The sequence below is a fragment of the Thermobia domestica genome, chromosome 3 (assembly GCF_964235325.1).
Source record: "Thermobia domestica chromosome 3, izTheDome1.hap1.1, whole genome shotgun sequence".
NCBI lineage: Eukaryota > Metazoa > Arthropoda > Insecta > Zygentoma > Lepismatidae > Thermobia > Thermobia domestica.
In genome coordinates, this window is record NC_137456.1 from 40,056,047 (window position 1) to 40,081,874 (window position 25,828).

The 25,828-nt window shown below is 33.9% G+C and overlaps 1 protein-coding gene across 2 annotated transcripts in view; it reads left to right on the forward strand.

Moving 5' to 3' along the window:
• Window positions 1-24,447, forward strand: part of LOC145680322 (BTB/POZ domain-containing protein 2-like) — a 38,884-nt gene extending 14,437 nt beyond the window's left edge. For both annotated transcript variants that reach the window (XM_081750695.1, XM_081750694.1), the window contains exon 4: window positions 16,423-24,447. In XM_081750695.1, coding sequence (XP_081606821.1) covers window positions 16,423-17,458 — 1,036 coding nt within the window. In that variant the 3' untranslated portion in view covers window positions 17,459-24,447. The remainder of the gene's footprint in view (window positions 1-16,422) is intronic.
• The last annotated feature ends 1,381 nt before the right edge of the window (window positions 24,448-25,828 follow it).

Sequence of the window (25,828 nt, forward strand, 5' to 3'; positions counted from 1 at the left end):
TATTGAAACTGAGGATTAATGAAAAACTTAATATTTAATTCCACACATGCTATTAAATGTATGTTATTACTCTTAGAAAATGAAAGACAGTAAATACTACAAGCATATGCTACGACATTTAAAGAAATATTTGCTTTTGCAACTTCTTGAAATATGTTCGTTGCCATTAGGTGCAGATTTCACTTTCTTGGAACACATCAAAACACAACAATACTTACAATCCACACTTCAGTTATACAAAATAAACTTAAAACCTAGAATTATGTTCAATTTACTAAATTTTATTGTATATACACTCGTACATCCTTAAACACAACACTTCACTCGTATATTACACTACAAAACAATGGAAAAAGTAGAAGTTGTTTCTTATCACGCTCTTTTTAATCGATATTCCTTACTTTAGAAAGAAGAAAAGACATTTTAGGAACTGTCAATTTTTGTGCAATTAAAGAATAACTTGTGAAATAGGCCCTACTTTTTTTTGCATAATGTTCTTTCGATTAGCTTCAAAGCGGCTCACTAACATATCGAGCCCTTGTAAGAAGGAATGAAAGTATGCTGAAATTGTGCTCCAATAGGTTATTTTTTGGGGTTATTTTATGTGGCGATTAAAACGCAATTACTGTAGCTTTCTTTACTCCACGGGAAGACAACCAATACGTATTCACGCAACAACAAATATTATATGGCAGCATTTTTTCCTATTAATCAGTAACACATACAAAATCGTTACATTTCCAAATGAAACTATATATATTAATTAGTGTTGCCACGAGACGAGACGAGACGAGACTTCAGGCTGTCTCGTCTCGTCTCGTGCAAAGCATGTCTCGTCTCGTGTCTCGTCTCGAAAAAATGTGCTCGTCCCGTCTCGTGTCTCGTCTCGAGAGGTTCTGTCCCGTCTCGTCTCGTCTCGTTTGTCTCGTTTTGTCTCGTCTTGTCTCGTAAAAATATAGCAGCATACCATGGGAACGAAAGTAAAATGTAGCAGGCTGCACCATGCTAATCAAGATACAACTAACAAGGGAAGAGAGGGAGATTATATATCGAAGGGATATATACCAATCGAAAGCACTAATGACGCCTATTACAAAACTGTAATAAAAATTTTCCGAATGCATATACTGTGCGAGTTATATGAATATACAGCGTGTCCAGAAAATCCATTTCCACCCCTTGAAATTGCAAACGATGAGACAGATGCTAAAACTGGAAAACACGTTTTTGATCATTATGAAAGTACAATGTATCAAAGCAAACATTGTTGTCCCAGGGCCACCCGCAGAGTCCCAGGCGGGATCCAACTCAAAAATTACAAAAGGTAAGGGGGTCAAGTAGTATATCGTTCGAAACTTCTTAGGAAATGAAAGAAGACGAACAAGTCCCAACTCTCTAAAATTACCCTGTGCAAAATAGCGGCCGGTCAAACTGTCAGCAAAAACATCATTGTAGAGTCTATGGCCACCCTCCAAAGAAAGAAAAAAACTGAAACGGTAAGACAGATGTCAAAAAAGAAAAAGATGTGTGTCATCTTTTCAAAAGTACAATGATTGAAAGTAAAAATGTTTGTCCCAGGGTCCTCCACAAGGTTCCAGACGGGGTCCTACTCAAAATTTTCAAATGGCAAATATGGTCAAATAAAGCTGTTGAGAAATAAAAGAACACGGAACAAGTCTAGATCCTCTAAAATTACCCTGTGTAAAATGGCGGCCGGTCAAAATGCACATCTCCATTTCGATTTTCTGAGCACGTTCACTTTCCATTTTGCAATCGGCACTTGTTTTCATTCTGAGATATTTGTACGTATTTACTCTTCCTGGTGCAAGGAATACTTTCGTTTGAATCATTTTATAATTGATAAACCAGATAACGAGCATAAGTACCACTGTTGTGCAGTCATAAACATAAATAAGTAGAGGTAAGAGTCTTTACTTCTGATGGCTCCAACCTCTACTTATTTATGTTCGTGGAAGTACATTATATGTTAACTAGTCAGTTCTATACTCAAAGATGTCAAATGTTGTTTCTTTTCTTTATGTCTTAATTTGCTTTTATTTTATTATTTTATTTTCTTTATTTAGATATTATTGGGCTCAAAGAGCAGAATCTCACAGTAGGGGCATTTCCTTTCTTTCCGTTGAGTACAAGAATTAAAGTGAAAATAAACTAAAACCCGGTTACAGAAAGAACAACTAAAATGCAAGATGTTTGCACGGTATTATCGTAGAGCGTCCATACTTGTTCTTTCTGCTTTCATTTAATAACAGCTTTAAACGATGTGCTACTTGACCTCCCTTGCCATTTGAACAATTTGAATATGACCCCGCCTGGGACATTGTGGAGGACCCAGAGACAAATATTTTTACTTCCAATCACTGTACTTTTGAAATGATGACACACATGTTTTCCTGTTTTGACATCTGCCTCACCGTTTCAGGATTTTTTTGGGGGGTGGCCATCGACTTTACAATGACGTTTTTGCTGACAGTTTGACCGGCCGCCATTTTGCACAAGGTAATTTTAGAGTATTGAGACTTGTTCCGTCTTCTTTCATTTCCCAAGAAGTTTCGAACGATATGCTACTTGACCCCCTTACCTTTTGTAATTTTTGAGTTGGATCCCGCCCAATACACTGCGCGTGGCCTTGTGACAAGAATTTTTGCTTTGATACGTTGTACTTTTAAAATGATCAAACACATATTTTCGAGTTTTGGCATCTGTCTTATCGTTTGTGATTTCAAGGGGTGGTAACGGATTATCTGGACACTCTATATATCCATATAACTCGCATAGTATATGCATTCGGAAAATTTTTATTACAGTTTTGTAATAGGCTTCATTAGTGCTTTCGATTGGTATATAAACCATCTTCCACTTCGATATATAATGTCCCTCTCTTCCCTTGTAGGTTACAAGTATTACCCAGAACACACAAAACAAGAAATGTCACGGTAGCTGCACCGTGAGGCCTTCACCTCTGGTGTATGTGGAAGTCGGTTCGATCTCGGTTAGTGCCATGTGAGCTTTGTGGTGGACAAACATTGAGTGTGTGTGGGGACCGCGGTGGCTCAGTGGTAGAGCGTTTACCTCTGGTGCTTGGGGTCTTGGGTTCGATCCCAGCCCCGCCAAGTGAACTTTGTGGTGGACAAACACCGTGTGCGTGGGCTTTCTCGGGGTTCTCCCGTTTCCTCCCACTTTCTTCATTCCACCATTTCATTCATTACTCATCATCACTGTCTCCTTTAGCCTAACCGGCATAACCGTGGGACGCAAAACTCAAAGATTTCATTTCATTTCATTTCATTTTTCGAATGTGTGTGTTTTCTCGAAGTTGTCTAGTATCCTACCACTTTCTTCATTCCACTAATTTTCCCATCATCATCCATTCGGCCAAAGTTGCCTAAAGGTCTTAAAAATAAATTCAAATAAGCTCACAAGGCAAGGACAAATAGTTTACAAAATAATAATCTCTGCTGTTAGTTGTCTGAGACTTCTCGACCCTGGCTTTTTTTTTTTAATTCTAAAATATTGAAATTTGTTTCACCAGTTTCAATACACGAATATACAGTAAATTGCTCATAGGTACGTCGAAGATGAAGACACTAATGTTAAATAATGTTTACACGACAAGCAAAGATCGATGTAAAGGTGTCATCATCCCCGACACCATCGTATACTATCAGCCCTCTTGCTTTATAGTGTCTGTATATATATATATATATATATATATATATATATATATATATATATATATATATATATATATATATATATATATATACAGAGAGAGAGAGAGATGGAAAGATATCGATAAATAGAGAGATAGATATGTGTGTACACTTTGATTTCATATATTCCAGCCTTTAGGTTTCACAGTGTTAACCCATAACAATCCAAAAACTACTTTCCATTTTAGCATATATAGATTTGTTGCAATTATTTTTTTTTTTTAAAAAAAAGCTCGGAACCAAATAATTTTATTGAGTAATGGAAAGTATTTGATTGAAATTTTATATGTTAGTGCACACTAAGCTCTACTTAAAGTGCCATAGTAATGGGAGCTGAACGACACATCGGACGAAAGAATGCTTGAGGCCAGTCTTCATCTCCATGGTTCAAATCTGTTCCCATAACCGCGGGGTGTGTGCTACTATGTGGTGCTTGCCCCATTTGTGTAACAAACTCATGACAGTAAACCCAGATTAGCTAATGGCTTTAAAAAAAAAGTTGATTTTTGGGTGGCCATTTTGGATTAAAGTTCCTTATATTGTCGGGATCTATTCGCAATCATACAACGTACATCTTCATACCAAGCCGAGCGGTCTGCGGCGATAGACCATCAACTTGAAGGCCCCGGGTTGAGTCCCGGAAGGGTCATGTGTATGGATTTTAACAACATTTGTTTTTTCGTACTGTGTCAGGGGGGAGGGGAAATCGTACGGGATAAAAGGATTTCAGTCTGAAAAAAATGGAGAGAATATCCTCCCCAGGATACTTTCATGGGAGTAAGGAATTAGTAAAAATATAGGATATACATTTTATGCTGTTCTTCCAGTGCATGTTGAACTAATGCTGACTTTTCTGGTTGATTTAATCGTTTACATCTTGTGTGCTCATTACATCTGTTTTTATTGTACGTCCTGTTTTGTTTAATGCATGTTAGGCCATATTCACATGGAATTGAATAAATAAATTTTATAGCAGGTTTAAAAATATGGTTTGGGTATCCTATTTCTTTTCTGTTAATTATATTCTTCAATGTTCGAATTTTGATCATTCTCATGATATTTTCTGCTTTCAACGGAGTTCCATGAATATTATACCAAATGTTCTTTACACTTATCAAGTTCGAGAGGTTTAGTGCGCCTGTAAGAAACAATTTCTGAAGATAATTCAGGTCCTAATGAATATTATTCACTAGGAAAGTGAAGTATTCCCCTCCTCTCGAAGCAGAGGGCAATTTCGCACTCTGGTCAGATCAAACATTTCAGCGTAACAAAACGAAGGTCCCCCTGTAAAACTTCTTTACCTAAAGTGTTATTATTAGTATCATAAATTTGCTGAAAGCAAACAATTTGAAGGGTTCGTCGATAATATCTTTGCTTCTTTTGTCGTCCGCCCGCCTTCCAAAGGAAGAGGTGAATTTTATAACATGACTGCTGTATAATAAGCGAGCGATTCGTAAAATGGTAAAAGTGTGTTTTTATGTGTGTGTGTGTGAGAGAGAGGGAGAGAGAGAGAGAGAGAGAAGACAAAATTTTAGTTGGAAGATGACATACTTCAATTGCCGTTTTCGGTTCATATAGCAAAAAGAATACCGCCACCAGAGAATAAAGACAAGTGTAGACCTTACCCAGTTTTCAAATTAAATAGATGGTGGTGGTAGCTCGATTTCTTGACCTTGTAAAAATCTTCCCTGTCTTTGATTTTGTTTGTCATCATTCCAGCCAGAAATAAAAAAAAAGAGAATTCCTCAGTTTACAGCAAGGGGAATTGGGGACAAGACATTAAGAATGATATTCCTGGAAGCTCATGTATCACGATTGTTTCATTCAATCGACAGAGGGCACTTTTCTATGAAGGCTTTTCAACATGTTTTCTCACAAAGGGGATTTTCCTTTTGCAATCTATATGACCACTGGCAATTTCAATCTAGGCCATTCCCGCCAGCGATTTCATTTTCGAGACACGAGACGAGACGAGACATTTCACGAGACGTCCCGTCTCGTCTCGTGTCTCGTCTTGTTTTCGAGACGAGACAAGTAGCTTGTCTCGTCTCGTGTCTCGTCTAAGAGGGTTCTGTCTCGTCTCGTGTCTCGTCTCGTTTACGAGACGAGACGAGACACGAGAAATGTCTCGTCTCGTGGCAACACTAATATTAATTGGTTACTTCAAAAAAGTGCGGGGGCAACTGCCCCCCTTTGCCCCCTCTAATCGCCGCCCATGATCGTAAGATAAATTGATAGAAATGATATCTAAAGCTAAGCTTCTTGTGTTTAGAAACCCACGAATGTGTATATGACTGCCTTTACAGCTTTTAGTCAACGGATATGTGGTCAGTATACTGGTCTACCCTTCGGATAATACAAATCTAGAGAGTTTACCGTTAGATGTCATCCCCATTAGCTTATCTATACGACCCTATAATAACAATAACAACAATAAACTATCATAACTCCATTTAGCTAGCCTATACGGTAGTATGTAAAATCTTGAAGTAGCCTATATATATATATATATATATATATATATATATATATATATATATATATATATATATATATATATATATATATATAAGGGCGGATCCAGGATATGATCAAGGGAGGGGCTAAACCATATTTTGCCGTTTTATCCAGTGTAAAGCAGGATTGAAGCCCATTTTATCCAGTGTATATCTGAGCGTCAGGAGGGGGGCTATAGCCCCCTTGATCCGCCACTATATATATATATATATATATTCCTTTCTTCTCATCCCTCCTCCTTCCTTCTCAGAGTAACTTACCCACGTGATCTGCATGTCTATGATTGTGATGATGTAATTATCTCGCTTGCGTTTCGATTTTGAAAATGTACAATATAATAATAATAATAATAATAATAATAATAATAATAATAATAATAATAATAATAATAATAATAATAACCATCATCATAAAGTAAGATACTTGAGAATGTGACCTATGTACAGTATTGTAATAACTTATCTTCGTGATTTCCTTCCTGACACGAATTATACAAATTCATCTCTATTTTCTTATTGTCTTCCGTTTATTGTTTTGTCTTATCATAGTAATTGAGGAAATCATCACGCTTTTCAAAGTCAAGTACCAATAACTAATCAATTTCTATTTTAATTAAATGCGTAAGAATTTGTTTTCCGTTTACTTTTTAAGATAAAAAGTAGACCATCATTCACGCGGTGACGGTAACATTGTTTAAAGGAAAAGATTACAACAGGGGTCAGCTTTTTCGACTTGCGTACCGCCAAAGGTTATTCATTATTAATATCGCCAACTAATAATTAATAAAGAACAGAGTTCGAGGAACATGTGACTGGGACGTATTCCGTCGGCTGAGATTCGACTGCATTTTCATGATACAGATCCTTACTGGTAACCTTATAAGGTGCTTATTTAATTACTCGGTTTGTAAGCTTGATAACAGGGATGTGAGACACAAACTTGAGGGAAAAGTAGGAACAATTGAACAACGAAATCAAAATTTATAATGTACTATAGATTTTTAAGAAGTTATATGAAAAGTTATTTTTCATTGAGGAGCATCTGTGCGATAAAAAATAACGTTATTCACTGTGAATGAATCGCTTAAGCTGAGATACTGAGAAATTATTTACAAATATAATTCCGTAAGCTAATAAAGCGTGATGGTCAGAAATATCTTCAACTATAATCGTAGTGTTATAAGCAGTCCCCTTTTCGAGATATTGTTTTACAGAATGAAATAAAACTAACACATTTAGGATCATAACTTTATAAATGTTTGTTACGGTTTTTACGGTTATCGAAAATGAGCTTAAACACAGGCATATGTTGCCCTATTCTCTTTTAATATCGATTGCTCAGTAAATCATGTAAATCATTCACCATCTTTTTCCTTGTAGAGTGATCTTGACTTCGTTCTGAATCCATTCAGCTTCGTTCCTTTATCTTAGGTGACCAAGTAACGAAAGACCTTTTGACGAGAGATTCCGAATTACAAATATTCTCATCTCAGTCAGTTGACATGAAACTGGTGCCGTGCTTGTGCTGTTTTTATGTTCAGAATTAGAAGATTCATTTTCTGTTACCTCGAGTCAGAAGACGGAACCGCTCAAGTCACTAACAGTATTTACGGAATGTGTCGTAGAGCCTAGCCTCTCTTTGCGTCTGAACAGTTCTGAACAGTAGCGTACGCAGGAATTTATTTCGGGAAGGGTCTAAACTCAATATGAGAGTATTTTATATTAAAATTCCTAAAACTGCCCCTAAAATTAGGCTAAATTTACAGAAAAATTGAAATTTCGAGGGGGTCCGGACCCCCAGGACCCACCCCCTGCGTACGTCCCTGGTTCTGAATGACTAAATTAGATCCTTTCGTAAATGAACATTGGTAGGAGTAATACGTATATCTTTCCTTTCGGACTCAAAACAAGGCAACATACGATCTTCCGAGAGACATTTGTTTGTTACCACTAGCAGTTCCAGAGAGGTTACGATGGTATGGCTGTACCTCCAGTTGTCTCATGGACACCGGGGTAACATGAAAGCAGAACATAGCTTGGTTTTTATTACTTCTATTTTATCTATTATTATGAAAACAGGAGTTTAATACATTATCTACTAAAAGCTATGCCCTGGAGCAAACTTTATTTCGCAAAATTATCAATGGAACAACGGAAAAGTGGGAAATTTTAAAATTGAGAAAGATACGAGGCATGTTCGGAAACTAAGTACCGTTTAAAAAAAAAAAAGAGTACTAAAACAGGTTTGTTCAAGCCAAATTTATTTTTACATGAAAGAGCACACCTTAAACTATTTTTCGATATAGATTCCACCAACGTTCGAACACTTGTCATAGCGGGTAACCAACGTCCAAACCTTCCTCAAAGAAACATCCCGCCAGTGAAGACAACCATAACTCCACAGTTTTTTTTCTTCCTCACTTTCAAAGCGTAGTCACTTTAAATAAGTGAAAGGACAAATGTCGGCCTGCAAGCATCTTTACCGGCTCGTGAATAGAAATGCAAAAATGCATGATTAGTTCCTGTTCTTTTATATTTAGTTTAAAGTCCTTTGATTATGCATCGAGATTAAGGAAGATAGTAGTGATGAGATGAATGATAACAGTGGAATGATGAAAATGGGAGGAAACGGGACAACTCCGAGAAAAACCCACGTACATGATGTTTGTCCACCACAAAGCCCACTTGGCATGAGGTGGAATAGAACTGGAGTCCCGACGCGCCAGAGGTGAGCGCTGTACCACAGAGGTACCATGGCAATGGGCGCCCGAAGGGGGCCCGCCTCCTTGGCTCACGAAAACAACTTAATTTTTTAAAGTTTTTTTCTTAACACAAATAAAAAAATACCAAACGTAATATAGCAACCAGGGAGATGCCCCCTCCTTGAAAATTTTCTTCGGACGCCCTTCACCACGGCCTTCCTTTGTTTTACTCCATGCGTAACAGAAAGTATGTAAATGGCCATCATAGCATACATAAATCTAGACTTGAGTTTTAATTGTAAAAATAACCTGTAATGTTTCATTTACCACGCCCATTCTAGAAGGTAAGGCCGTTGGTACCTGCCAGACTTTTTAGAAATACCTAGTTACTTCCAAATATTCGTACCTCGGACTTTAATTAGCCTTGACACATGTAATAAAGAACAGGATACCGAGAATAGACGAAATGTTAAGGAAATGTAAGAGTCAGCTGCTGCGCAAGGGGAAGTTTAAGGATTTTAATTCCCCTTGAGCAAGATTTACTACATTATGGTGTATATACAAAAATCACGCATATCCTGAATGGGTATGAAATTGAGTTCATGCTGCATGCAGAATATCTACCGTAAGCCATCCTCTGAAATTGTCCCTGCATACAACTGTTAACAAGAGTGAAAGAAAAAATGTCATATTTCTGTACTTAGTATTATAAAAGTTTATTTGTGTAAATTATATTTTCTCGTTATGCCATATAATATATTTGTAGAGTAATAATAAAGCTTTTTTGAGAAACAAAAAAAAAAATGTCTCTCTTTTTTAAAGTATGTTGTATAGTAACGGTAAGCAAACATATATTTTAATCTAAGAATGCTAGTTATAATACCTAACATGGTGTCTGAAAAAGAAAAGAAGCCTGAAACAGGAGATTTTTTTCAATATATCACTCACGATGGAAATTCGCGAAGTTATTTCCTGAAAGCAGTAGGACATGATTTTGTTCGTATCTTCGCACAGAGATGGCAGGCAAGTTTCCTTGCTGCTGCACGAACGACATCTAACAACCAAAGGCATAACTGGTTTCTGTAAGGTCAAATGTTTTCAACTGTTGCCAATAGGTTCCACTAGCTAAGGGAAGCATCAACATTTTACAAATATTGTTTGCAGTCGAAGTGGAAAAGACACGAGTTAGAAAAGAAAGAAGAAAAAAAGCGGGAATACATCGACATACAGAGCTCACATATTTGAATATCTATAATTATTATTATATTAATAATAAGGATATCGCTAACCACTAGTACATATGAATTACAGTAATTAATTTGCAAAGTTCTGACAAGTCTGTCACTTTTATTCATCCCAGTAACATTATTAATGGGGGAATTTTATGAAAAAATATTGCCTCCACCCCCAGGATTTCGTACTCTGTTCATGACCCAGTGATGCCAGTTTTGTAACAGCGAATTTCCTGTCCGAAGCCATGGAATTTCCCGATTAGACGCAAAACTTCCCGGCAACTAAAAAAAATACAATTTACAATACCTAATGATAAGTAATTTTGAAAAATGTCACTTTAGAGGGCCTATAACGGATAGTTAAACTCATTCTCGTAATATACAATTCACTATTTACAGTTATGCAAGATAATATCACAAAGATGCTGGCACAATATTAAAAAAAAATTCAAAACCACTGTGAACTTTATATATATATATATATATATATATATATATATATATATATATATATATATATATATATATATATATATATATATAGCGAACACCATGCTTTTCTTTATGGTTTGGAAGGAGACGGTATGTTCGGCAAAGGAACACAATACAATTTTCTGGTCTTAAACAAGATTTCTGTGTTGCTGCACATTACTAGTTCCTTGCCACAAAAAAGAACTGTAGCAATAGACAAGGTATTTTGCTGTTGCATTACATTAACTAGATGCTTGAAATTTTTTGGGTGATACTGAAGTTCACTTTTACTACAAAAGAGCTCGATGTTACAGATCTATATCTAGCTTTGGTATCGATTCTCGACGGATTGTAACCCCTATTAAATTGTGGATCCGAAAGCCACTCCTTGTTAGATCTCTTAATTTTATCTCGCTTCTTACTCTCACTCATCTTTACAAAAAAAAAAAATAATAATAATAAATAAATAAATAAAATAAAATAAATAAATAAATGTCGCATATCTCTCTTTCATTATAGCACGAAACAAGATTAAAGTAGACACATCTGTGACACGAAGGAGTTATTTCGAAAAGAGGGCTATGCTTCTATTGAAAACAACTTCATAAAATGTAGGCCTACAACAAATGGTAGCACTGTGAAATATTGTTTTCTTTATTGTTTATTGATTTCAGTTAATGTTGTTAAGAGTTTACTCATTATTTGAGACACCCTGCGTATTCTCCTGCTGAAAAGTGATAAGAACAGGTAGGAAAAGTCTAAACGCATCTACGTCATATTATCAAAAGATTTACCGGTACTCTTCACAATGGCCCCACGCGGAAGAGTTTGCTTGCTACAATTTTTGTCTCCTATGTTCGCTGTTTCCTATCATATGTATCGGATGGGTTTGAAATTTTTGTCATTTTCGAAACATAGCAGTGACACCTGTGTGCGTGCCAAAACACAGAATCACCATACAACTGTACCTCCATTTGTTTTGGAAACAATTAACCAATCTCACGTGCGCGAGGGGAAAGGTAGCACATCGAAAAGATCAGCTATTTACTCACGGTCAGTTCGCAGCAGGAGACCATAGTACCAGACCCTTTTTGTTTCATTTTGTCTTTAGCTAGTCGCTTACTTCTGTCATGTGGTTGCTGGCTATATGCCTGTTTAGATGGTTAACATTGAGATAAGTCAGTGAAGGAATTGTTCATGTGAGAGAGAGAAGAGCAAAAGAAGAAAAATGAATGAATGATAAAACATACCAGAAAAGTTGAGAATGTCGTAATTTCCCGTTTTCAGCCTATTTTAAAGAAAAATTCCCGCATTCCCGGCAGTGCTCAGAATTTCCCGTTTTACGGGAAATTTCCCGCCAACTGGCATCACTGTCATGACCTTGCTTATTGTTCTGTATATCACGGCACGTAACCAAGGGGAGTCCAGACCCCCACCCTTCGAAACCAGAAATGAAAAAAAAGTAAGAATGAAAGAAAAACGATAAAAAGAATAATAAGCGTTAGAAATAAAAAGCTAGAGCAAGCTTTTGGTTACTTTTTCGTATGAAGAGATTTGTATTACTTGCAATACATGGTGGCAAATGAGCGAGATATCCTGGAAAAGTCAGGGAATTTGAAATTTCTAGAAAAGTTACGGAATTCTCAGAGTTTCTGCTAATAGTCAGGGAAATTTCAAGCTTTCGAAAGTATAATGCCGTTCTGTAACAGTGTGGACATTTTTAATCATAATTTTTCGTTATCGCTTCTCTGCAGTATCAAACATGTTATTTCAGAAACAGTTTTCTACTACTCCTTTAACCTGTCATTTGGAGCAGACAGTAGTTGACGGAATAACAAAAAGTTATGTGGAAAGAATGTTCTGATTCAACAGAGAAAGGAATGCAGATATTTTAAAATATTTTCAAGACATTATTGGACATGTACTTTTTATAATACTGGATAAATACTTTTTATAATAATTGAGGTCATAATAAAAGGAAAATTATTATATTTGAATGAACAGAGGAAGGAACGTAGATATTGTAAAACCTTTTTCAATATTTTCATATTCTTTTACTCGAGATTTCTTCATAGTTTGCTATTAAAATACTTACTAACATATCCTCATTTTATTGTCCTAACAAACCAATATATGTTGCCAGTAAAGTAATTTACATTGATCGAATTCCTGGGCCCTCAGTATTTTATGTCACGCCCCCCCCCCCATTACGAAATCCTGGCTAAGCGAACCATTATGTTCTAGTAAAATAGTTTAGTTTTAGAATGACTGAGCCCCTGGTGTGATGTTACAGTACGTCATGCCACGGACCCTCCCCCTTTACGAAATCCTGGCTACGTGCCTGTATCAGGGTAGTTGTATATAGCTATTTTTAAGAATAAATCTGAAAAAAGGTTTCGCTATGCAATAATAATAATAATAATAATAATAATAGAAATAATTCTGCAATTATTCTTATTTTAGAAGTGTAGGATCTCGGCTCGATCCTGGCTCGCGCTAAGTGGACACTGTGGTGGATAAACACCATGTAAATGGTTTTTTCTCAGGGTTGTCTCGTTTCCTTCCACTCTTCATTCCACCATTTTATTCATTGCTCATCATCACCGTCTCCTTTAGTCTACACCTCATAGCCATGGGACGTAAAACTGAAATATTTCATTTCATTTATTATTTTAGAAGTAAGCTTAGGATTCTTTGTACTCATACAAAACCAGTGATCGAATTGGCCCGGTATGGGATACCAGTAGTTTTCGAAGATGCCAAAAATCATACCATCTGTAAAAATTTAAAAATAGGCTCTACTGAGTTGAAGTACGGTATACGCTGAGGTGCCGATTCTGGGAATGCTCCCATGGTTGAACATCCCCAGAATTTTTGTGGGTTCGCTCAGTATCCATAAAAAGAGAAGAAAAAAGAATAAAAGAGAAAAATAAACTAGAAATTTTAAAAATGGAAAATTCAAATATTTCACATTGTTTCTTAAATTTTAGTAATATCATATTTTCATAGAGTGGAGACGGGGGGAGGGAGCAGTAAAATTTGGCCATGGCTCACTAGGGATGAAATTCCGGAATCAATGGCGGATTCAGGACGGACTTCTGGGCGGGCGGACGGTGGGTTGTAATATGCTATTTAGAGCTACTTTTAAGAGCTCCAAACTTCGGGATGGGTTTTATTAATGTATAAAATAAGAAAGTGTCCTCTTCTGGGGAAGTCAATCGCCCCGATCGCCCCCTGGTTCCGCCCCTGTACGGAATTGTGGCGCTGAGAATATTTTAAGTGACAATTTGAATGAACCTTTGTCATTTTGAGTGAGCCGTTTGTATTTTCAGCAAAAAGGTTTCACAGTTCTTATATCACAAGTGATCAGAGTTCAGAATGGCCTGATGAGTACTTAGGTCGGGGGGTTAGAACCTTAGAACTTTAGAGCCTTCTTGATTATGCCGTCATATTCATATTCTATAATACTCATATTATATATTTTCTGCTGTGAAAAAAAAGAAAGGAAAAAACACGGGGAAAATTCAATTTACATTCAAGAATACCTAATGCTGCATTTCAAAATTTTCCGATAGAGTTGCCCCGGACCACGCACTAACGGCTGTGTGCACCGATTAAGTTCAACTGAACGTAAAAGGAATAAACGAATGTAAACGAGTTCAAAATTGAGCTTTCTGATTTGAACGTAGTTCAAGGAATTTTGTTGCACCATTGGAAATCTAAGATCAGTACATTAAGCTAACCAAGATCAATGAAGTTAAACCCCGAAAATCGGTCGTTGATGGTTAAACCTAGTCACTTGATCGAGATTTAACGTTCGAGGTCGTTCAGCAGTAAAACTTCGTTGGTACACACGGCCCTAAACTCAGTGGTATTCCATACCCCGGTGAAAGCACCTCCACTGATTTTCAAAACCCAGCGCCTATGGGTATATGCATATCGTCCCTCTCAAGACAAAGGGGCGTATCTCATTTATTCAACTTTTCCAGGAGACAAGTTTAAAGATGTTATCATAAGTTTATTTTATCGTGTTCTGTTAAAATTTAATTGGATCTCGTAAGTTACATATCTGACACGAAGTATATCAAACTAAATTTTAAAAGAAGACGATAGAGTAAATAATGAGAAAGGGTTTAAATTTGTTTCCTGGAAAACTTAAGAAAATGAGATACGTCCTTTTGTCTCGAGAGGAACGATATATCTAAGACAAATCTCTGCATGTGAGCATACCAGGAATAAGTAATTCGTTTCCAATTCAATCACTAGACAAAACTCAGTAGTTTGATTGTTGTTTCTATTTTATTATTTTGTGATTTTATGTTTACGTTAGAAAGACTAATAATAATAATAATAATAATAATAATAATAATAATAATAATAATAATAATAATAATAATAATAATAATAATAATAATAATAATAATAATAGAATTTAATTTAGTTTAATTTAATAACATATTTAAAGTGCTAAGAACAGCGTTAGCCAAGTATAGCAGTGTACAAGGTAATTGAATATTTTGTACATTAATACAATTTAAAGGCTTAAAAATTCAATGTTAAATAGTACCATATAAGAGAACAAGTAACATTTCATAGTTTAGAACTGTCATATAAAGTAAAATATAACAAAAGTAAAACCCAAGGATGTTATAAATAGAGGATCTGCCCATATGTATCTTCATCCTATAAACCGATGAAGCCAAAAAAAACAACCGAGCCGTCTGATTGGCTACTGTCGTTTCTGCCATCATCTGATTGGCTACTTTCGTTTCCGTCATGATTGTTGGCTCAAAGCATTGCGCTCCTATTGGGCGGAGTGGGTAGAATAGGGGTGGCGAAACTGTGATGTATGGCTTCAAGATTTTGTGGAAAGGGCAGATCCTCTATTTTATAAGATCCTTGATAAAACCACTAAAATAGCCCTAATCTTAATGATTAGATTGTCTAATAATAAAGTATAAATATAATTATTTATAAAAGAGAATCATGTATGAATTGTTGTTATAACAGGATAAAAACACTATCAAAGTACTGAAAACCTAACGCAACCTTAGTTTCTAAGAATCCTTCTTCTGTTATTAAACATAGTAAGTAAGGTGCTTAATGCAGAGTTCTTTGTACCGTTCTTACACAATACATTTGCTTTTCTTATTCTTGAGTTGGTACTCTGTATGAGATATTATTTACAAGGTACTCATGTATAATTTATTTTCTAGAATGGACTCTTAAAATCTTAATGCTTGTTGCTCTCTTCTATATGATAAAAGATCTAAATTAAAAACTTCTAGTAATCTGTCGTAATCACAACAGTATTGGTACAAATGTAAATGGAAATATAAAATACATTATTATATAAACAATTTTTGGACCCTTTCTATTTTATCATTATTTGTTCTGCTAATGTTTGACCAAATTGCACTTACGAATTCGAGTTTAGGTCTGATGAGAGTTTTATATAGTCTTATATACGTGCTGTGGTTCTTGAAATTCGATCTGTTTCTAAGTAAATTACCTGTTATGATATTTGCATGTTTGATAACGGCATTCACGTGGGGATTGAATGTGAGTTGATGATCAAAAGTTACTTCAAGGTCCTTAACAAATTCTGTCTTTTCTATAGTTTTACTATTTATACTAAATTGTGTCACCAAAATACTGAATTTTCTTTAAATAATAATAATAATAATAATAATAATAATAATAATAATAATAATAATAATAATAATAATAATAATAATAATAATAATAATAAATTGTTTTGTTTTTGTAGGTTCCTATACAACGAAGAAGTTCAGCTCCAATCGGCAGCAACTGCGATTTCGACTTTACGCGCTGCAGATAAATATTTGTGTCTTGGTCTAGTCGAGCTGTGCGTAAGATTTCTAATCAACAATCTAGATCACTCATGTGTGCTTACGGTTTTCAATGAAGTCAGATATCATTGCAATATCACTCCAGAGCAACATGTACTATGCAACGATATGGAGACAATGACCGATAACGGTCATCCGTGGGCACCCTCTGCACCACCAGAGGAGGACGTACTTGGCTCTCCCATAACAATTTCACCAAGAAATATGCCAAAACTGAGTCCTGACAATAACAACCCAATGTCAATAGACGAAAAAGTCATGAAAATTAACAATCAAATCAACATGTTATGTTTGTGGGCAGAATTACTGGAAAATTGTTTGCGTTATATTGATAAGCATGCAGATACCATCTTGTCACAGGAGGAAATTGAAGATTTGGATCTCGAAGGGCTACGAATGATTGCACAACGGGACACACTTGGCATATCATCAGAAAGAATCCTGTTCGATGCATTTTTCCGTTGGTCTAATCGTGAGTGTAAGCGACGCAAACTGGAATTAACAAGAGACAATCGACTGGCAGTTCTCGAAGATTCCCATTACCTTGTAAGGTATCTTTGCATGAACTCAGAAGAATTCGTAAGTGGACCCGTACAGTCAGAGTTATTAACTAACGAAGAACAATCCTCACTAATAGCTAACATATTAAAACATAAAACTCGTCCTGAACCACCGCCACATTTACAGAAATTGTTACCGTTACTTCAACGACCACGAATTAAAGTGCAAGAAAAATCAGGAGTGGTTGCAGTAACCAACACCCCAAGTGCCATAACCACAGCCAAGTCTCCGACGAAAAGGAAAACAAAATTTGGGAAGAAGTTGAAAAATAAGAATGAAGAACAAAAGAAAAAACCGGAAACGAAAGATCGAAAAGAAAAGTGCAGTTTTTGCGACGTTTGCTTCTCTGTACTTTCTTGTATATTTGATTAAAGAAAAAGTAGGGTCTACTATGTTTTTAGAGGCTATTTTAATATGGCAATCACTTACATGGTGAAACTAAGAAATTGTGGTACCATAGTTTTCTTAACTTCTTCATTGTTATAGTAGTAGCAAGTTCAATTTGAAATTCCAAAACAAACCATTATTGTATTTACCACATACATATGTTACTTTATGCAATACCTTATTTTAAAATTTTGTAGCCTACATGGTGTATACAAGTATGTAAAACAGCAGTATTACAAACATAATTTCTGAAGAAAAGAGAAAAGTTTTAGTATGAAACAGAACTATTTTTGTTCTTTTACTGATAACATTTTAAAACAAAGAGCAGATGACCGAGATTCATCAGCTATCTTACGGCATCATTCATCATTTTCATATATATATATATATATATATATATATATATATATATATATTTTACATTAAAATTAATATATTACAAAACAGTTATCTATAACAATACTTCGTAAAATAGGTGATTGGGACCTTAGTCTGCTTCTTAAGATAGAAAACCTCAATTGAGGTTAACATAGAACATTTTCAGCAAAATTCAACATATTTATCAGATGATGGTATAATTAATCCATTATTTCATATAGTTTTCTGTAAATATTGAAAAACATTGTTTAAATCTCCCCCTTTTTTTGTTTACAAAATTTTAAGCATAAGTTGCATTTCCAGTTTAATGAAGTTATGTCATCTAATAAACTTGTTAAATGTGTGTGTTTTATCGTAATATTTTGTAGACAATCTTTACTTTATTGGTGTGAATAAAATAAAAAATAGTTCTGTTTCACGTTAAAAATTCATACTTCAGTTGTGGCTCTCTTTGAAGTAGTTCACGGTTGTAAAATCGGGAAGTGAGTCAAAATTGTGATAATTTTATGCATATACCAGTGACGAATCTTATTTTACAGCATTTGCATTTTCAGCAAAAGTTAGAATACTTTAAACATTTAAGTTAGTCTTTGTGTTTGTGGTTTTATTATTATTTTTTAAAGATTTATTCGTAACGCTCCCCATTTTTTCTAACAAATCTTGTATTATAAATTGCTGTAAGAGAAAGAAAAAATAGTTTCGGAAAATAGGTCTTTTATAAAGTGTTACTGACAGTTCTGAAAAGGAGTCTTTAATACATAAGATACTCTTGAAACGAACTAATGTTTGGTTTCAAAATCTTAAAAAAAAAAAAAAAAAACAACCTATAAACTGTACTTCCAGATTTTTGAGTGGTGAAAAAATACTTACTAATGACATTTTATATACTATAGACTACTTACTTTCTAAATTTCTGGTATTGTTAACTCTTTTTGCATTATTTAATAATTTTTAAATACATGAAAACTTATGCATAGTAAAATTTTCTTATACAAAAATATTCATGGAATTGCATTATATTATATACCGGTACCAGAAGAAGAAATTCGAAACCAAATATGTTTTATGTTACCAGTTACCATACACTTTACAGTGTATAAGGACTGTATCGAAAAGTAACTATCAACATTGGTAGCGCTGGTAGGCACGGGCCAGGCAGCAGAAAGTGAGTCCATACAGTCTGTGGGTTAGTTCGCAAGTTGTACTTAGCTGCTGTAGCATGCTGAATGCCGTGTGAGGAGTTGCATAGGCTATGGGACGAATTCCGAGGAAAGTGAAGGGCAAAATTCTGCACAAATGATGTTCCCAAAAAGGAGCTACCTACAATCAGATAGCAAAACAGATGAAAGTGCAACATGCAAGTGCGAAAACTATTATTGAAAAATTTGGTAATCATTTTACTTTTACAGATTTGCCGAGATCGGGGCGAAAAAAGGGTGCAGGTTGCCTAAAACTGGGCCAGAAAGTGGTGAGGTTAATTAAACAAAATCCATCATTATCTGTTCGCGATTTAGCGAAAAAGGCAGGTACTACGATCGCAATGGTTCAAAGAATTAAAACTAGGAATAATTTGAAAACCTACAGAAAGCAAATATAGCCAAACAATCGTCTAAGCAGAAATTGAGAGCACAATCACGAGTTCGCAAATTGTATGAACGAATTGTGAGCAGGGAAGAACAATGTGTTTTGATGGACGATAAAACTTACGTGAAGGAAAACTTTACAACACTTCCTGGCCCTCAATATTATACAAAAGTCAAAGATAAAGATGTGGATGACTCGGTCAAATGTGTTTCAGTGGACAAATTTGGACCAAAAGTGCTCGTGCGGCAAGTAATTTGTTTGTGCGCCTTACGATCTGGAATTTTCTATACACAGGGAACTATTAATGCCGAAATATTTGAAAAGGAATGTCTACAGAAAAGATTGCTCCCTTTGTATAAAAAACACAGTGTTCCCCTATTGTTTTGGCCACATTTGGCGACGGCCCACTATGCTAAATCTACGCTAAATTGGTACATTAAACACAAAGTGGATTTTGTTGCAAAACAGGTGAACCCACCAAACTGCCCACAGCTCCGACCTATTGAACGGTATCGGGTACTTGTGAAGAAAAATGTCAAACAGGGTGGTAAAGCTGCCAGGAACATGGCTGAATTCAGAAAATATTGGTCTGCCGCAATGAGAAAATGCACCGCCAATATTGTGCAGAAACTATTGGGTGGTGTTCGACGAAAGCTTCGTTTATTCATCAGACACGAACTGTAAATGTATACTTTTTTCTCTTTGTATTCAACAAGTACTGTAGTGTAACAAATTGTCTTTTTCCTTTGTACATCTCCTTCCATTTTAATTCCTGTTAATGATACATGTTGATAGTTACTTTTCGATACAGTCCTTAGTTGTATATTTATTACATCATATTTGTTGCATTCAAGTGTAAAAAGGTCAGCAATTGCGATATCTTTTTGTTTGCAGTGTAAATATTTGTAAAAAGAAAAAAAATGACAAGATATACTTTTTTTTTTTTTTTTTTTTTTAACTTTGAGTCGATCCACAAAGAACAAACAAACAAGCAAAAGCCAATAGCTCTAAGATAATCTAATAGGCACTAACATCTCATTCCTCTAAAATTTTAATTTTTTATAATAAATACTATTAAAATATGAAATTTACTTGAAATATGTATTTTTAAATTCTTTTTTTAAGATTATGAAACTAAAATGTTTTTTCTAAATATGTTTTTAGACATCTTTCAAATGTGTTTTCCAGAAGAATCTAGAAATTTGTTGCCTGGTTTGTATAAATAGATAATCGGCATATATTGGTAACCACAATACACACTATTTATTGTTCGAATCACGCTACTTAAAAAATTCATTTACTCTCATTTATTCGTAGAGTTTAATATTATAATAAATTAATGTATAGAAGTTTCATGTATGGATGTGTGTATATAAATTTTCTTTGTGATAGTCAAGGTGCTTGTAATCTATAATTCATATGTAGAGAAAAACCAGTGATGCCATTAACGGAAGATATATACTGAATTAAAATATATTTTAACTTGCCTGAATATATAACTTTTTAGCGCTTTGTGTTCCTATGTACAGTTTTGTCTATGGTCATTGTACTGAAATCAAGAATTTTTTCGTGACATTTGTGCCATATTTGTAGAATATTTGTAAATTCGTGTTGAGATGTGTATTATTATTATTATTGTGTATATATCCATTTGTATACATGTTTTAACTTTTGTGCTTGTTCGTTATAGTTGGTAAACTAAAAGAAAAATGTTTGATATAAATTTTGTTTCATGTGCCAAGGCAAACAGCAATATTTTCTTTTCTACATTTTGTAAATAAGTTTTTTGTATGTTTTATTTATTTTTTTATTAAATACAAAGCTTTCGTTACATATTTGCCAGTTTTATACTAATACTATTTTATATAACGCTTGACAAAACTCAATAATTTCTATTAAAACGCTAACTGGATTATTTTTCTAAAACAAAAACAACAGAAATTTCAAAATTTTATACGATTAAAACACAATATATATATATAAAAAAAGTTTCATTTATATTAACATGTGAACTGCACGCTTTAGAATTGTCAAGTGCATATAAATCACCAAACATTCACTGATGCAAACAAACAAACAAAAATATTAAGAACTTAAATCATTGCTTTCCTCGCCTATTTGCGATTCCGCATTGGGTGTTTAAATCTATGCAGTGCAAAAGCAGATAATGTAAATGTTAAATTAGAACTGAACTACATCATGACATACTTCATACCACATGACGTCTCAATATATCACAACCACTTGAATGCTAAAGAGTCTTCACCACAGCGAAATTAAACTACCGCAAATTTTAGAGTTTTTCTGCAATATCTTCAAACGAAATAAAAATAATGGAAAAAACAAACACGTAGTGCATTAGACAATATGATTTTGCATGTGATACCTTTACCAGAACTCACCTATCTGCTTTTGGTGTGCCGTTATTTACACAATTTGCAAAAATAATGCTAACTCTATCGACAGTTGCAAATCGAAAGCAGATAGATAAGTTGTGATAATGATATCACATGCAAAATAATATTGTCTAGAGCACTACGTCTTTGCTTTTCAAATATTTTTGGAGATAGAAAAAACTCAAAAATTAGCGGTAGTTTAATTTCGCTGTGGTGAAGACCCTTAATGCATGATCTATGATCTAACGAAGGACGAATATCTGGTATATTCATTGCTACCATATTAACATTACTAGAGCACTTTTTAAATAAGAAAACAAGGCAAATACTGTATGACTATCCAGTCTAGTTCCAAAAGTGAGAAAAAAGGAAGAAATATTCTCTAATGAGGATTTATTTAGAACTATCTACTCCACTTGGAGCGCCTTCTGTAAAACGACACTTTGCCAAGGGAAAAAAAGCCATCTAACAAGGACTTTTTGCGAAACTAAAAATTCTAAGTTTTGACTCTGTGGTCCACTTTTTCACATTTGTATAATTACTTATCACTGAACAGCAAAATAAGATTAAATCATTTACTTAAGAAATATGTTTACATTTTACATTTTGTTTATTCTAAAATTATAGGTATGTACAGTACATCATTTTATGTTTCCTGTAATGAATTGAAATCGTTATTTTTTTTTCTAAAGTGTACATTTTTATTCACGAACTTTCTTTCTCTGTAATAAATTTTTAAAATCTACAGTACAGTAGATAATAAATATTTACAAAGTACTGACCTCTACTAAGAGGTCACAAAATATGAATAACATTCATTTTGCGTATAAAGAGTGTGTTTTTAATGGGGACAAGAAGGGATCTCCCGTCTATCCAGTTTTTCTTTTCTCTCTTTTTTTATCTGACCTGTCCTTCCACCACATTACGCCGGATAATCGGTAATCTACTGTAATTAATTGAAAACACAAGTACCTTAGTCACATTCCCCAATCTTCAAGTTTTATTCTCTGAAGTGATGTGAAGTGTATACTGTCCTCTTGTTGGTGCCATAATGAAAGACTTGATAGAGCATGTTTTGGTATCAGTTTTATCTTAATTATTGACTTGTTATTGAACCTAATATTGATGGCCACATATTTAACTTCATAAAAACTAGTTTTTGTAGATTTTCTCGAAAACTACACATGAGAATTTATTCTCATTAATGTCATTTTTCTTCAATATGAAGAGATTTATCAATTAAAATATGTCTCTTTGTTTGGATTCTTCATTTTAAGCTTATACTATTTTAGACCTTTACAATTTTGTTGAAATTTTGCTATAATTAAAATTTAATGAGATCATACTCAAAGGATTTTCAAAATCCGCAAGTAAACGATGTGCGTCTGTAAGCTATTTGTGTATTCATCTGATTCTATAATATGTATATCTCGATTGTAACATTTTGTAGAAAATACCCTCTGTTTTATTGTTACCAGTATAAAAAAAATAATCCAGCTTTATTTTCAAAACTGAGTGTTTCCTTGAGCAAGTCTCTCCGCGGAGAATAGGACAAGACAAAAAGAAGAAAGAATTAGGAGGAAATTAAGTATTAATTGATTCATTCTCAATCGTTCATCATAATTAATAATTATCATTATTTTTTTGCATTAAATTACTATATAAGAAAACAATTATAGCAAAACTCAGTGACATTCATGACGGAGAACTAGGTCTGCATCTTAAAATTTAAAATCTCAATTAACTTTAAAAAAGAAAAAGTTATTGATTTTTGTCAAGTTATTCTGCTTAACATGCGTTACATATATTAATAAGTGTAAATGGTTGTGTGTGTATGTGTGTGTGGATTCGATTCCTTGGTATACAATGCAGTATTTAGAATAAATACTTGTTTTTTAAAATCATTTTTACGAAACAGTGAGATAAGGAAACATCACGGCTTAAGTTTAGAGTTGCCCTTGGACTTTGCAACATACAAAAAACAGTGCTTAAAGTATTAAAAATTGTTACATTTCACTTAACTTCAGTACTCCGTTAGCTTCACAAAAATTTAAAAGGTTTTCTTCATTATTTTTGCGCATCTGTTACACCTGTTCGCCATATTTTACTACTACCATGCTGCTGAAACCACGAATGCTTCCGCATCCGGCAAATAGTACTAACTTCCATATATCTTTTCTCGTATTAAACATAACTCTCCTGCCGAATTTACATTCCTAAACATCAAATAAAATCTTCAAATTATCATTTCTTACCTCATTTCTCCTGTAAATTTTCCTGATTTTTATAAAAAGCGGAGGGGTAACACTAAACTTAACCCAACATCACAATGTAAATTACACACCGAATTGTTACATGTTCAATTTTGTGTATAAACATCTTGAGAATTGCAAAACTAAATATATCATATATGGAGTTGTATAGTCAAGGGCGCCCATATAGAAACGCATGGCTTTAATCCCTTCTTTCTCGATATCTTTCCTGTTATATATGTGTCCGTTAATCTGTGTTAATAATTTCGTTTTATTTTTGGTTACTCATTGTAAACCAACTCACTGTACCTCTAGATGTTGAAAAATAGGCGCCATTGTGAAATTTAAGTAGAATCTTAAATTACACTCACTTAAGACATATATCAGTGGTGTAATCTATATCCTAAGATACCTATATGAGTTGGAACAGATGTATATATTAATAAAACTCGATCTGACATTATCTATTTCTAATTCCATTATACTTCGTTACGAAAAAGTTTTGAAACTGAACATCAAAACGAAAACAAATTGAGATTGTTTCATACAAAATTAAATGGCTAAAAAATAACATTACTGAGCATCTTCTAATTTCATACATGTGACTGCAGAAGTTAAAATAAAAGAAAACATCAGTCAAATTACAACATTAAAAAAAATAGCCGTACAAATGTTTCTTTCTTAACGGATTTGTGCTAAGCTCTTCTAAAAATTCAAAATAAACATGTTATAAAATTGTACGGTTGATTATAAAAAATCCATAGCTACCTACTTTCCTTATAAATACCACCTGCTTTTATCACAGATGACTTATTTTGTTAAATATACTTTTCATGAAAACATAATACATGAATATATAAGATTTCAGAGAAGCAATTTTCTTAGTATGATTGTGAGTCAAAATTGATCATAATCAAGTAGACTAATATAATATGATGAAAATAGTTTTAAAAATTTATAACTCAACATCGTGTCAGTGGATTTTCACGGGGTACTTCCTACATTCTCATTCCACCAATTTTCCTATCATTATTCACTTGCCTTAATCATCGTCTTCATCAGCTTAAATTGCATAATTGTGGGGCGTTAAACTGAAAGATTTCATTTCATTTAAAATTTGTAACAATTTGGATAAGCCACTTAAGTCCTGTAATGAGATTTTAGTGATATAGGCTAAGTGTGTTAACTGTTTCTTCATACATATTTACAACATATTGTGCAGTTTAACTAAGTGATCTAACGTACACTTATTAATAGTTTAGTACGTTTATCGTATTGAAATTACAATTCTTACACATCTTTATATATATATATCCATTCATATAATAAAATTCTTACATACGATAATCCATCACGTCAAAAAAGGCTACTTTAACATTTAAAAAAGTCAATAAATACCATGTGTTATTTTGATAAAAACTCATATTGGATTTTTAAAAATTCTTTTACGTGTTTTTTAAATAATAATATTTTTTTATAATTTTCAACTTTGTGCCTTAGAAGTGGGAACAAAGTTAGACTTATATTTGCATGTAGAATTGAATCGTCATTATTTTAAAAAAATATAGGTATGCAAGGCTGAAGAAAATGTGAACACAACATACTTTGTATCATAAGAGATTACTATGTTTCCTCTTATGTCCGTGATCTGTATTCCTATCCCTTGAGACGTTGTGTACCAATTCAGATATTTTTACATATATATGCAATTTGTGTGCTATTGATGTAAAATTATTTGGGTAAAT